Raw genomic sequence first — 15667 nt, forward strand, 5'->3', positions numbered from 1 at the left:
GAGGTTCTTTCATTAGTCTCCAAATCCCTGGCAGGTAGAAAATTTTCTGGAGGACCGAGCTTTATTTATAAATATCCTCATGAAATTTAAACCTTAGAAAACAAAAACCCAAGCTTTTTTTTTTGTTTGTTTCAAAATCCAGAAGATTTCTTCTTACCTTTCATCTGTCACTATGCGGTAGGACTAGGTCTCTTGCCATTAAAGTGAGTGTTGTGAAGGTAAGAGATGCTTCATTGGAAGCTCTACAGTTTACAGTTAACTCTGTCACTGCTGCTGCTGCTAATGCTAAGTCGCTTCAGTCGTGTCTGACTCTGTGCGACCCCATAGACAAGAACCCACCAGGCTCCCCCGTCCCTGGGATTCTCCAGGCAAGAACACTGGAGTGGGTTGCCATTTCCTTCTCCTGTGCATGAAAGTGAAAAGTGAAAGTGAAGTCGCTCAGTTGGGTCTGACTCCCTCACTACCTGAGGAAATTTCTGTATCTATATTTATGAAGAGTTACCACATTTCTCCTTCTTTGAATTCTATCTGGGAGAGGAGGTGAGGGTACAACAAACCCATGAGGAGAAGAATTGATTTCTAGTGCTCTGACAGCTTACCTCTAATCCTCTGCTTATAAGCATTCATTCCAGTTCACAGGTAGGATACATAGAGTTGGAGGGTTTGTATTGTTTGCACAGTTGTTCTAATTCCAGGGTATTTATTTGAACATAAGGCTCACTTTTCAACCTGCCACAGTCACTGGAACAAGGAAATGTTCTCTGTTGCATATGGCACAACTCTTTTTAAGCTTTCTGATGAGCCCTGGGTTTTGAAAATAACATATTAGCGGACTTAACTAACTGGACTTTTTTTTTGTTTCCTGTATCAGAATGAATAAGGATGTATGTTCAGCAGAAAGGGAAGGTCCGAATTCAACAGGGGAGCTATCTTCCAATTGTCTGGGAAAAGTGAGAGAGGGATAGAGTTAAAATCATTAAGAAGTTTAATAAAATAAACATTTAAGAATATTCCCTGTGCCACTTGCTCCTTCACTGATGCTGAGGACCTGAAGCATAACATTTGTAAGTGTCCTCCATGGGAATTTATGTGTTTTTGTGCTCTTTTTTTTTGCCAATTTAAAAAAAAAATAGAACCTTTCCTATTATATTGGCTTAAAAGGGGGACATTTTTATTAATTCAATTTTCAAAGCCACACTCTGAAAGTTGTTAATTTCTTTCTCAATGGTTTCTCCGCTCTACTTGGAGGCTTTAGGGATTAGCAGCTTCTACTTACAAGAATTATTATTATTTTTCCTTTTGACATAGGAAAAAAACATGCCTGTGGTTTCTATTTGGATTGTTAGAGTTTTAATTTTCTCTTTTGTACTATATCCATATTGTATAAACTCTAATGCCTAATATTTATAGAGTAATGTTCTCTGAGAATCTCAGTGATCATTCTGGGTCTGGTTCTGGAGGAAAAGCCAACATAGAGAAATAGGTCTAATCCTCAACCTTAAGGTTGTAGCTGTTTTCTGACCGAGTTCATAGGCCAGTCACTATCCTGACAACTAGGGAAATATGCCAGACTGGCTGGGGAAACTAAAAAGTCTTAGCTCAGCATGTCATCAATATTTGAGAAGGCAAGTTGGCCTCCCCCTTGGCTAGATTTGGGTCAGAAAGGACTCCTACACTTTACTTTTAAATACTCCTAGGGGCTTCTGATCATTGACCATGACCAGGAATGGACTTCAGATAGTCTGATGCTGTTTCAAAGTGAGTCAGAGACATGAATGATGTATCAAGCTTTTTGCCACCCTGGATATTCTAGTGATAATTCGGTGTTGAATGAATGAGTATACCCAAATCAAAATTAATGTTGATATAACGTCTCATTATATAATAGAATAATTGAGAATCATTCCTTATTCTCATCAATTAGTGGACCAACCCTCCATTATGTTCTATACGAAAGAGAATCGGAGAAAATATTTTTAAAATAAAAGTTCATCTCATTAAACAGAAGATAACTTTGTCTTATACCCCAATTTAGAGAGAGAAAGTAGGAGGTTCAGTGACTCAGTGGAAATGTCTTGCAGGGTGAGTCAGGTTAGACTCAGGACCAGGAAGAGCGGAGGGTGTCCTGGTCCCTGTGGAGTGGGCGGTGGCCTGAGGGGCAGGGACTCCTGAACCTGAGTGTTCTGTGACCTTGAGCAAGACACAGGGCTAGGCCAGCCTCAGAGGGGCAGAACGCAGAGAACCGGTCAGGTGTTTTCACTCGAATATGTTATAATACATCGACAGCTCAAAGATTCAGACAAAACATTTGTTTCTATCATATTAATGGTGTTATCTCTGAGGAGAGAGATTATATGTAATCTTTATTTTCTTCTTTATAGTTTCATATATTTTAAAATTCTTCCATAATGAAAATGCATAACATTTATTATCAGAATGGAAAGCTATTTATAAAAACAAATCTGGGGTAAAGAAAATAATCCCCTAAATCTGGGGAAAAGAAAATAATAATTTTCTGATTCTTTAGCTTTGAGTTGACATCATTACAAGGAGACTGAGTTTTCCCCGCCACTTTTTAGTTGGCTGGTATTAGTGAAACTAAAGAGAAGCTAAGATAGGTGAGGTCTAATTTCTATAAGGAACATTGTCTTTACAGCATGAAATGACAATGCAATAAAATATGTATTATATGGGTTTATGAGGTCCTTCTGACTGCACACTTGAAGTAATTGCTCTGTGGAGTAAGTACAGGTACATGAATTGACTTTAACTGCTATAGGTTCTGCTTGATGGCGATACGGACTGTTCCAGAAAGTACAGGATCACTAAGCACTCCCAGCATAAAGGAAGGGTTTCATTAAGTCTCTTAAAGCAAGTCAGCCTGCTCAAATCCTGCAGGTTTCTTATTTAGCCTGAGAGGTTTAATTTTTAATAATCAGTGAATTAAAATGTTAGAGAATGCCCAATGGGGTAAGTTTAATAAAGGAATTTCTCTGGGCCACTCCACCTAAAAATACATATAAGATAGAAAAACTCCAGAAGTAAATTTTTTGAATCAGTAAGTTATTAGAGCCAGACACGAACTCTTTGCCTTAAAGAAGAAACAAATGCTTATGCTCCTGTGCCTATAACACACCCATTGCACCTGTGGGTAAAATCCTGGCATTTGGTCCTCATTGGAATGAAAGAACAGTCATCCAATTTCATAAAGAGCTACTTCCTAGCCCCGAATCTACTTATTGTTGGGGCAAAGTAGATTACAGTTGAAAAGACATAATTTCATGTACATTTGGAAGCCTTCTGCGCCTTCATGTATTTGACTTGCTAAAAAAGGATTTTAAAAGTACAGGTTTGTGTAGGTCTCTAGAGATTTGCCTCCTGTCTGGTTTTCTCCCTCTGTTTCCATGCTCTAAATTGTGAATTGCAGATCCGTTTCAGAATACATTTTAGATTTAAATTCTAAGGGATTCAAGACTGGCCTTAATCCGTGTAATATGTGTTTTCATTTCATATGTTTGAAACCAAAAACATTCAAATACCATGAAACAAGGTAACTCGCTGTGGAATTTGAATGCTGAGATAAGTGAATTTGTGAGATTTCCTGGGATTTTAAGGCTCTCACAAATAAGAAGATAAGGGATTAAAAAACAGTGGTATGCTCAGAGTTACCCCAGAGCCTGTGTCTATAGCACTGACCGCCGCAGGGCAGAGAATTTGGTGAAGGCGGTTCTGCTTTGGAACCTTGGCAATGCCTTTACTACTGGGAGCACCAGGACCCCTCAGGGATTTATCTGTAATTCCTGCTGTGTCACTGACTTGAGACATAATATACCTCCAGGTTCTAGAGCAAGCAGCTCCTGGAAAACACAGATGGCTCCAACTGACCTGACCATCCCGACAACTAACTTAAAAGCCTACTGTCAAGCCTCCTTGTTGAGAGGCTAAAAGCTTTCTCTAGAAGCTCTGATAGAGAATGGCTCTCAGCATCCTCCAGAAAACTCACCTCTGTAACACCACCTACCACATAGTATACCCTATCCACACATGTCCGCACAGTAGTCAAGTTGACAGCTGCTCTTTCTTATCTTAAATGTGTAACAGGTAGTAATGCCCATCTCTTCTCTTTTAACTCCACTGGTTTATCACCTTTCTTTTGTTTTTAAACAGGCTAGATGCAAATGAGGAAAAGTAAGAAACTATTAGGAAAAAAATGTGGGTTTTTCCCCCATATTTAAAAAATTATTTAGACACTACTGTTGAGCTGTCTCTGGATTCTAATTCTCTGCAATCCTGGGATGTTCTGCTCCTTTCTACCTTCTCTTCTTTCTGCCTTAATTTTAAACTTCACTTTCACTGGTAAGAGAACTGACTAGTCCAGGTTAGCTAAGGTGCCCCTGTGCTGAGTTCTCCATAGACCACACAGGTCTCCTCAACTTAGCAAAGTTTCTCGTAACTGCTCATCAACAACTACTGCCCGGGCAGGTCTGTAAGGTCTATTACTGTGGAGGTCGTGTCTGGCTTCTTCCCACAGCACTTCCCAAGTACCTAGCTCAGAGCTAGAGCTTGACATAGAAAGTACTAGGATGGTACTTTTTCTTTGAAGGAATGAATAGTGTAACCAAAATACTGTGTATTGTCAAATAAACTTCATCTGGGCCAGAAACTAGTTTTCACTGCCCATCAAGAATGAGGTTTCTTTCTGGTGTTCCTAATGGTTGAAAATCAGATGAAAAGAAAACATGAACAGAAAAAAAAGGAACTTTACAGAGCGAAGGCAAGTGGAGAGTACATTTAAAGGCAGAATAGAAAGTGATGCATTCGTTTAATGACAGATGGGAAGACCAACCTCCAGTGGGTGAGAGCATGCCGTCTATTTCAGCACTGTGACATGAAGTAAACAACCTTCCACAATGAACTTACCTGTGTTCAGGAACTGCAGGGACGAGAACACATCTCCCAAGTTACTCTCTAAGTTGTGATTCAACAAAGAGAAGTGAAAGCTACTGCTTTTTTTACGTTCCTTTTTTCCCTTAGTCATTTCTGCCCTCCAAACATTCACATGTACAATTGAGAAAGCACTTCAGAATGGCCAAGCAACTTTCCAACATAGCACATGGGTGGGGATGCTCAGTGTCCTGCGGGCTACAGAGGATGGGATGGTGCATGGGATGGGTACTCAGTCAAGGCACAGTTATCTGTTTTGTTTTTGTTTTTTTTTTAAACCACAGGATGCTACGGTTGCCCCAAACAAGATTCTCTTAAGTAGTTAAAAAAGAAAAGTCATACTGGAACTACAAGGTTTGGAAGGTAAGTGGTTAAAACAGAAGAATCTCCATTGTGAGTATGGGGCGGATAAAGTAGAGTGGACTGATAGCTGTGATTTATAGCAAAGATACTCTGTTAGTGGTAATGTCAAGCTATTAAAACGTACATATGTGTTACAGAAACGTGGGAAGCGTTTTCTTTTACAACCAGCAGTGTGATGAGTAAAATAGTGCAATAAACTATGGCAGTTCTCAGGTCCCCAGGGTCCAATTAGGAAGCATGATAAATGACTTGTAAGGTCTCTCCTCCTACTGATTTGCAGTGGATATAAGCTGCCGATTCTCGGTGGAGTCCTAGTGAGTGGTCTGCCTACTCCCATCATATATCTGGGTACAAATGAACACCTTAAATTGGAATTCCAAGCTCATTATGCCACGCTGTGTCCTGACTTGGCAGGTGTGTTCTTCACAGCAGTGTACAAGGGGAGATGTAAGGTGGGACCTCTTAAGCTGGGGGATTTTTCCCCTATGGCAGTGCTTGTTTAATTTAATGCCTACAAATGACTTGTGATGATTAAAGACCATTGTGGGGACAGAGTGACTGTAAAAGGGAGGTTGTTGTGAAGGTTCATGTGTATCTAGCCTCTCCAGATAGATGGGATAATGGCTTTGTGGTGCTTCCCTGGGTGGTATCCAGTGTCAAGAATTGAATGCTAACACCATCAAAACCTTTTCTTTGGTTTTGTTTGAAGGATGTCAAAGAGACAGTGTATTAAAAATGCAAGGTGAATATGGTGGAAAATGTAGAGAAAAAGAAGATCAAGAAATACAGATAACAAAAATAAGAATTTCAGGTGAAAAAGAAAGAGAGGGAGCCAAGGGGCAGACTAAAATGAAAGATTATAGTTTTGCGGGGCTATCCTATGAAATTTGTCAGGAGCCAAGACTTTACTGATGATTGAATTCTTGGAAGAATATGTGTTCTTTCTTGACTTTTTTCCTTTGAAACTTTCTACCTATTTTTTTTTTCATTTTTATTGTAGCATAGTTGCTTTGCAACGTTGCGTTAGTTTATATTGTACAAGGGAATCCATTACACATATACATACATCTTTTTGACTCTTAAATAGTGCCACTTGATCTTAAGGACTCTTGACCTTTTCTCTGAACCTAGAGCAAAACTTCCAAAGAAAGGACCATCTTCTTGGCTACACTCAGCAACTCTCCTCAAAGTACATGGCTATTTAACATTCAGCTGAGGGACTGAACCCAGGTCTCCTACATTGCAGGCAAATTCTTTCCTGTCTGAGCTACCTTTTGGTACCTTTTGGTAGTGATGTACTGGAAGTTCCCAGTACATCGCTACCCACCTGCTAAATGTCACACTTGATGCAAACACCAGGGTGAGCTCCCCTGGGGGTGCTCTCCAAAGACCAAAGGGACCTGTATAAGCATTTTCTGTCCATTCAAGATCCTGGTCTTGTCACCCTTTGGGGCAGCAAGCCAGTATTTTCTGCTGCAAATCTCTTTGAGCTCTTCTTAGGCAGCTTTATTCCTTTTAATTAAAAAGACAAGACTGTCAATTACTTAAACTTAATCCCCACATGTAATTGTTACTTTGAAAGATATTTTTTCTCATAAAGCTCATAGAAGAGAAATATTTCCATCAAATTAAAATTTAGTGGGAGCTTGCATTTTCAAAAATTATATATATTCATCTTTAAGTCCCTGCTGGCTATAGAAATCTAAATAGCACAGCAAAGTTTAAGTGCGGGGATCACCATGAAAGGCTGCCTGATGCAGGCCGATCCAGACTAGGAAAACAGGAAAAGGCATTAGGAAAGAGTCCCAGTACTAAAAATTCTCCTACCTTTAAATTGATGCTATATGGTTTTTAGCCATTTCACTTGAAGCTCAATGTAAATTCTAAGAGAGGTTAAGATTTCCAAGCTTCTTTTGAACTTTTAAATAAGAGCATGAATAAATTCAGAATTATTCTGGCTAGAAAACTTTAATGAGGAGAGAATAAGAACTTCTTAGGAAACGGCAAAAGGAAGAATGAAACGGTTGAAGAGCAAAACAAGAAGTGGATTCAACAGAGAGAAGTGCATGTTACAATGGGTCCAAATTGGTGGTGTGGCCCACCTGTAACAGTTGAGTCTAAGTCACTGAATTGGTGGGTAAAGTATTGATTCTAGGTGAAGTATTGGCCAAACTATCCCCCTTGAGATAAACCAGGAGGAAGTTAGACTTTTATTCCCGTGAAAGGAGTCAGGGGATTGTTGTCAGATATTCGTGTCAACTCTCAGTTATCTTCATGTGAATTAATCAGGGCTCGTGATTCTACTGTAAATTCGTGTTGACATGGCTACCTAAGTTCTGTCAATAAAATCAAGGCCCTTATTTCCATCGGCTAGTGGGAAAGGAGCAATGCACTTAAACACTGAAGCCTTTCCTAGGACATGCTTTACACCTTTGACCAGGAAAAAAGTGCAGGTTTTTTAGATTGATCATTATGGACTAGTCTGACAGGTGCTAATGCCCAATCGGGCATCCCCTGCAAGTGTGTGCCTCACAGTAGAGAACTGTGTAACCGCGGCTCCTCTGAAGTGGAGCATTATGACAGTGTTGAAAAATAATGAAAAGTATACTTTGTTTGGCCTTAGGATCCTTCTGTATTTACATTATTAACAGTGTGGGTATTTCAGACACCCCTAGAATCCAAAATACAGCCATCTATAACAAAGCCAAGGGTTTCCCTGGTGGCTCAGATGGTAAAGAATCCACGTGCAATGAAGTAGACCTGGGGTCAATCCCTGAGTCAGGAAGATCCCCTGGAGAAGAGAATGGCTGCCCACTCCAGTATTCTTGCCTGGAGAATCCCACGAACAGAGGAGCCTGGAGGACTACAGTCCATGGGGTCGCAAAGAGCTGGACACGATTGAGTGACTGTGCACAAGCACAGAATGAAGCCAAACCAAGTTTTATCAAATTAATATCTAGGCAACGTAATACTCGATACAAGTGCATCTTTAAAAAGTATAAGACAAATGTGTATCTGAATAGGATTATTTTGAATTCAATAAGCATTCTTTTGAGGAACTTGAAGCTCTCTTTTACATATTATTTAAAACACCACTTTGAGTTTGTAGGCATGAAAAATATAATTTCTTTCCCATTTCACAGTTGGAAAAACTGAATTAAAGAGAACAATGCTAGTAATTATCCATGATTAATAGAGGTGTGTATGTAAATCAGCCTGAATAAGTGTGTGAAATTAGATGTCCTGATGCCAGATAGCTCTGCTCATGTTTTTTAACGACTAAGCTTTCAAATCTCTGTGTGTTGAGTGGGTCTGGAATGAACTTTGTAAAGGTGTATGGATATTAAGGCAACTGTATTGTTTATTAGAAGCATTATAATACATAAAATAAATTAGATGAGTGTTTAAAATTCATTAGACAGATATATCTAATACATATCTAATGAACATGAATGCATACATACTGTCTATTTATAATGTGCTAGAGTTTATATATGTGCCTGGGTGCAACAAGGAGTAGACTGAAATTTGGGCGGAATTTGATGGTTAAAAGTGTGGGAGAAGGTGCATGTTAGTTTCTTAGGGGTGTGGGGATTAATTGGATTAGTACATGCCAAAGCTCTTAGAATTCTATTGTTACATGAGAATTCCACTATGTTAACGATTATTATTATTATTACTGTTATTACTAGACAAGGTGACACTGCTGTTATAATAAGGAGCTGAAAAGAAGCATTCTCTCTTCAATACCTGGGAAAATATCCTACAGAAAATAAATGAAGCTGTAGGGGTGGTCCAGGCACCCTCACAGCCTGGGATCTTTGGAGGATTTTCCCCCCAGTTTTTCTTCCATGCCAGTGGTCTGACTTGAGAACCCATTCCTGGGAGTGCCGGGTGAGGGTAGGTCCATCTCTTCCTCTTTCTGGATACAGAATCTGGTTGTTCTGATGCCAGGCCTGCCCTGAGCCAACACTGGTCTCCCTGTGGGAGGAAGCAGGCCAGGCGGACTGCAGATTTCTACAAGCCTGGTTTGTTTGTGGGCTGGATTTTAATTTTTTTTTAAACTTTAATTTGGGAGGGGGGGTTGTTTTGTTTTCAGAGCGAGCTTTAGACAGCTGTATTAATCATGCAAACCCAGCCATGTGCAATGCGTTTTATCAATGGAAAAACAGGAACGGAATGGCAAGCAGCTGTGAACAAACCCAATGCAGTGCCTGAACTTGGAAGATAATCTCAACATTTCCCAAACCCGCTCGCCACATGGGGTTAGTGAATGGAAAGGCTGTTCACTTGGGATAAATAATCAGATGGGAGGCAAACAGAGGAGACAGATTCTAGGGTTATTAATTTTTTTTTTTTTAAGTGGCAGCGATTGCGACCAGAGCGCCTTGAGCTCACGGGAATTCTTCACTTGAGGGTGATAAACACACAACAATGGTGGCTTGTCCTTGGCCTTTTCTCTTCTTTCCCTTTATTTTTAACTTCCTGAGGCTGGTTTCCTCACCTCACTCTGCGCCTGCGGTCCTTCTAAAGGTGAGAGCCTGTCTGGTTCATGTCCGTCACGAGGGGCTGTTCCCAAGCGAGTTGATGGGGAGGAGATGGGAGCCCGGTTACCATGTCTCAGTATTCAGAGCCCTCAGGAAATGATTTAAGACTAACAAAGTGAGAAACGCTCCCTCAGATATTTAGAGTTGGCTCTTTCCTCATTTTACAATTCAGTGGATTTTCTGCAGCGATATAGTCAAGGATAGTTATGCAAATATATGCAATTCAGGACTCATTTCAGAATAAATAAACCTAAATTAAAATTAATGGGAAAAACACCTATCAGAAACAGATCAAAAATGGAACACTATTTGTTTTATTTATATATATGTGTCTCTTAAATTAAGGAGCAGGGAAGCACCCTGATTTTGGGGTTTTTTGTTATTTGTTTCTGGTATAAGAGGAAAGGAAATTTGAAATTTTCTGATTGGCTGCAGACAATACAAATTATTCTTTGGTGTAATTCCAGTATTATTATTATCACTGCAGAAAATCAAGTAATATGATGAAGGGAACCCAAGGGAAATACATTTGATTTATTGAGCCTTGTTTTTGTTTAATCACAGCTTGAAGGGGTTTAGGACTGCATTCCTGCTGTGACTCTGCTGTTTATCCCCAGTCAGCTTGATGAGCCATGTAGAGTGGGGGTAAGGAGGGGAGACCCTCCAATGAGAGATATTAACAACGAAGCAGCTGAAATTAAACATATGTTTCTGTTACTGGAAAGTAGGAGGGAAAGTTCTCTTTTTTATGATGGGAGGACAGAAAGAAGCTTTGGGACTTTCTCCTACTTTCAAAACACCTTAAGGAAATTAATTGGCTCAGAATCCTTCAAGCCATTTGCATCAACCATCTGCTTCAAGACATCTTCACACTTTAGGGTGGGAAGGTAGGATTCCACATAGATGATGACAACATAGGATATTTAATGAAATGAAGGTGTCTTGTCCTAGAGCTATGACCACAGTGAAGCAGTCATCTTTTCTTAGAGACTTCAGTACTCAAGGGGCACCATAAAAAAGATTAAGGATCCTGTGTGTTAGTATTTTTTTCCATAGGAAACTGCATTTCACATGGGCTGCCATCTTGATTGGAAAGAGGAGTGGGGAACAGATTTGATTCTAGAAATTAAAAGTCCTTATGAGACATAGGAAACTTAAGGGGGTACTTTCTATAACCACCTCTCACACCAGCTACCCCAAGTCTCCATGAACAGCTTTTCAATTTCTACCAGCAGAAGCCCTAAGTATTAGTAGTAAGAGAAACTATATTCTCTAAAACTATTGGATCTAAAGAAGCTATATCTACGGTCTATCTACAATGCAAAATCAAACTAGGGTCATTCTCCAATCAGCAATTCCGTTTGTGGGAATATATCAAGTTCAACAAAATCCCACAAGCTCCATCCTGGTCCGGACTGTTTTTCAATATCAAACACTGTTCCTTTGTGAACAGTGTCTGGCTTCATTTTGTTCACTGTTATATGTATCATAAAGAGTAATCAGATAAAATATTTGGCTTTGGGGCTGCAGAACTGTTCTCATAAAGGATACCTTGAGTCCTAGTGACACAGTACAAAGCTTGTCTTGGATGGAGCACAACCTCTTTGAGAATGTTGTCCATTGGGACAAATGTGTATGTGCATGTTTGTCACATCAAGATACTTGCAAGATGGCAACACGATAAAATGGTGTCAATCTCTGCAGCAACAGTAGAAGATAAATGTCTTAAAATAATTGCGCATGTCAGGAATTCAAAATGGGATACTTCCCATGAACACTAAGTCTCATGTCATGTCTGAAAAAACAGACACATTTTAACAGTCGTATTTTTAGTGGCTGGGGAAGAAAACGGATTTCATCAATGTTTTAGGGAAGAATCTTATTCAACAGAATTCTTCTAAGAATACTTTGGACCTTACTTGAAATTTAAGAATAATTCTTTTATTAAGTTGTCTAGTTGATCCCTGAAACCTTGCAATTCTCATTTCTAATATAATTAAAATAAGTTTGTCTATATGTGAATATATGCATATGCAACACATTGCATTATTGACACTCTGCATATCTACACTCATTTCTGGCCTAATTTTTAGTTTAGACAAGTGTTAATGAAACATGATCCGTCTTCAAACTTAGAAAACAGCAGCTTCCAACCTTTAATTCTGAGCACATTTCCTTTAGAGTGTATATGATAATCTTGTTTAATTGGATTTATTTTCTCCACACGAGGCCCTGCATGGCCTACTTTCCATTTTTTTTCCTCAGGTCTTTGAGTGTTATTTGCAAATCACTTTTCTGGAATTTAATTTCAATGGTAGGTTGGTTTCATTTCAGATTTTTGTATTGTTTTAATTTTATTTGCCAATTTGCCTTTAAATAGCCTTAAGATAGAAGGCTGGGGCTGTAACTTGCATTGAAATGTGCTGTAGGAAGCAAAATTTAATTTGAGTGTGTGGAAAGTTCTGTGAAAAGGAATACCAAATGACTACCTTGTTTTCTCATTTGTGTTTTCTAAAATAGTTGTGTTTAAAAGGAAAAGTCCCCAAATTAGCCACAATTTTAAGAAAAAGAAATGTCCTCATAATATGGTTGAGTTCAACCTTTGGTGATAGGTAAATTCATTTCTACAAGTGATACAAATGATTTCAGATTTGGATTGTATAAGGTGGTCAGTTAGAAGATTCATATTTTTATGAGCTACAGAATTTAACTAGCTGTGTTCCAAATATGTAAGTTCATAGTTACCTGTAATATGTATTAATTGAACAAAAAATCACTTTCTTAGCTTAGTACTATCTCCCCAGTTACTGACCAACTTGAAGTATAGACCAGTTTTCTGTTTTTCAGTTCATGTGAGGACAACTGACTGACTTTTCTTTGAAGGTTTAAGTTAAAAAAAAAAAGTTCCTAATTGTATGTGTATGTGAATTTTGTGAATGTATTTATCCCTTTCTGTGTTTTGAACATTACAGATGATGGAGAATGACCCAGCAATAGAGCTATGATGATAAAAACAATACTGACCTTGAAGGGGGTGGGGGATTGTGGGTGAAACACGCTCTGAAGGGGAAAAAATAGTAAGCATCATGGAAAATTTATATGGATAGATAAACAGATATAGGTATATCTTACTCATGTTTAGCTACTTGGACAATTATAAAATAGAAGAGTTTTCATACCTAGGGGATCATATCTCCTATACAGCATTTGTCTGTCTTTCCTGCCACTGCTAAATGATCAGAGAGCTGTTAGTAAAATTTTAAATCCAAAGCCTTTAAAAAAATTAGCTAGAGTAGAGGATAACACCCTATTGTGGTAAGCTTACAAATAGAATCCTACCCTCCTCTGGAGAACCCACCAAGATTAGAGACTTTCTGGATTGTTTAAATTAGTAGTGATCAGATTCAGGGCATATATCTTGGTCCTGGTGCTGGGCTCTTTAACTTCTGATGGATGAACCTTGGTAACTAACAGCTCCTTTCCTCCCTCTAAGCCCTCCTGTTCATATCAGCTTTAGCCAAGCATCCAGAAAATTTATTTTGGTAAACACTAATTCAGATTTTCCTTCAAATTTTTCCTTCCACATTACTGATACTAGGACAAGGGTTATGTCAGGATATAAGCTTCTTGCCATGATACAATTTGAGTTTTAGTCTTTTCCTTAATCCCACCCACTTATGATAACACAATCTCATCTGAAGTTTGAAGTCAAATGTGCTTGATGACACCTACTGGTGAGTAGTAAGACATGCTTTTCTTTTAAACACAAGGGTCTCAGCTTATGAGTTTCTCAGAGTTCCATCCCAAAGCTACTAACCATAAACTGAACATGCTGAAAGAGCTCAGGCTTTAAGGTATCCTCTATCTGACTCATTAAAACCCAGGTTTAATTAAACTCTTCTCTGAGGCTCTTTCAGAGAGAGAGAATGTTGCATTAAGGATAAGATGCTTTACTTGGTACCCCCAAACCCTATGATGTAAGTACAATCATAATGCTTATAATGCTTTTCTACATTCCTCCTAGCAGCTTGGTTAGATAAAGACCAGGGATAAATGAAAATTAACAACAGTCTAAACCATAAAAGGAAAGCATATTTACATATGCACATCTGTTCTGCTTGCCATCTTATATCATAAGCTCAGAAATTCTGACCAGATTTTTGGCTGAAATTTGGGCACTCGGTACATATGGACACTAAGAAAACCAAGTCTCCTTGCAGAGTGAGCTTTCCTCTAACTTGGATGAAAGTTTTGGTTGAATGCCAAAGTTCTGTAAGTGCATTAAGATAGAACAGGTCAATAACAGCACAGTGAACAATTGTGTCTTAGTTCCACAAGTGTGGAGGAGAAAAATGCTTTAAATCTCCACCAGTTACTTGGTATTAAAGTTTCCAGCTTTGAAAATAAATAGCTAAACTGCTTTCAGCATTTATAAAGCAGTTGGAGACTACTGTTCCATATTATATTCTATACATCCTATCTTATTTTTATTATTACAATTATTATTCATCCTGTTTAAAGGATTCAGCTTAATATTTTCTCATCACACTGTTCACAGCTGGATAAATGCACTCTGCTCTCATTTCAACAAGACCATTTATATTGCTAAACCATCTCATCCACCCTCCTCTTCACCTCTTCAAGTTTCCCAGCTTGTCATTATCGTCTCAGCTCCACCCTGTTATCATCATCTTAGCCCCATCATGGCCCATTAGTTATTCTCATTCTCTTAATTCCTACCGACTTATCTTTCCTTAGATCCTTCCCCATCCCAGCTTTTTAAGCCTTATTCTTCCAACATCATTTCACTTTCATTTCATCCAAGAGTAGCTGGTTGAGAGGCTTTGCCAAGTCTTAACTAATATCATCAAGTGGTGTATACTTAAACGCTGGGCCCCAGAGATAGTAAAATGGCTTCAAAAGAAGCAGGGAGGCTCTCATTTAAAGCGTTCCCTCCAGGGATGGGTTGCTTAGGTGGTACTTGAAATTTAATCAAGCATAGGTTAAAGATTTTTTTTAATTAAAAAGAGAATTTTAAAACTTCCATACATTGATGTGGTACTGGCTCAGTGTAGATTTCTTTGTATTTTTATTCTTTTATACTCAGTCTCAAAATATCTTACTAATCCATGTATTTCTCTAAAATAGAAGGTAATTGATCAGTAGAATAGTCTTTCTTTAATCTGTTGAATACTCCCTTCCTAAGGGTCAAAGGCTGAGTATAAGGCTGGACTCTCTGCTCAAAATCTCAAGGTACCAAAAACAAGCCAACAGTCTCACTAGTGGAGCAAACCCAGGCTGCTGAGAGTTAATGAAAATAGGAGTGGGAGGTGTTGGAAACATTGCCCCTGGGTGAGAAGAAAAAAAACAGTGTCTAGTCAGTGAAAAGACATCATTAGTGAAAAAGGGAGGAAGAAATTAGATGCCATTTTATCTCTGAACTACAAAAGATACATCTCCCAATACTTTCCCTACATCAGTTCAGTTCAGTCCCTCAGTCTTGTCTGACTCTTTGCGACCCCATGGACTGCAGCACGCTAGGCTTCCTTGTCCATCACCAGCTCCTGGAGCTTGCTCAAACTCATGTCCCTCGAGTCAGTGATGCCATCCAACCATCTCATCCTCTGTCGTCCCCATTTCCTCCTGCCTTCAGTTTTGCACAGCATCAGGGTCTTTTCTAATGAGTCAGTTCTTCGCATCAGGTGGCCAAAGTACTGGAGTTTCAGCTTCAGCATCAGTTCTTCTAATGAATATTCAGGACTGCTTTCCTTTAGGATTGACTGGTTTTATTTCCTTGCAGTCCAAAGGACTCT

The 15667-nt window shown here is 38.9% G+C and overlaps 1 protein-coding gene across 3 annotated transcripts in view; it reads right to left on the reverse strand.

The window, feature by feature from the left end:
- Positions 1-15667, reverse strand: part of LSAMP (limbic system associated membrane protein) — a 713009-nt gene that overhangs the window by 19390 nt on the left and 677952 nt on the right. Inside the window, exons 7-8 of one of the 3 annotated variants that reach the window (XM_027525557.1) lie at positions 12879-12914; positions 4856-4968 (exon numbers count right to left, since the gene is read on the reverse strand). The exons of 1 other annotated variant lie outside the window; for it this stretch is intronic. In XM_027525557.1, coding sequence (XP_027381358.1) covers positions 4871-4968; positions 12879-12914 — 134 coding nt within the window. In that variant the 3' untranslated portion in view covers positions 4856-4870. Of the gene's footprint in view, positions 1-4855; positions 4969-12878; positions 12915-15667 lie in introns of those variants that run through there. One more of the 3 variants, XM_027525501.1, reaches the window with a different exon arrangement.

Source organism: Bos indicus x Bos taurus, chromosome 1 (assembly GCF_003369695.1).
Source record: "Bos indicus x Bos taurus breed Angus x Brahman F1 hybrid chromosome 1, Bos_hybrid_MaternalHap_v2.0, whole genome shotgun sequence".
In the NCBI taxonomy this organism is placed as follows: domain Eukaryota; kingdom Metazoa; phylum Chordata; class Mammalia; order Artiodactyla; family Bovidae; genus Bos; species Bos indicus x Bos taurus.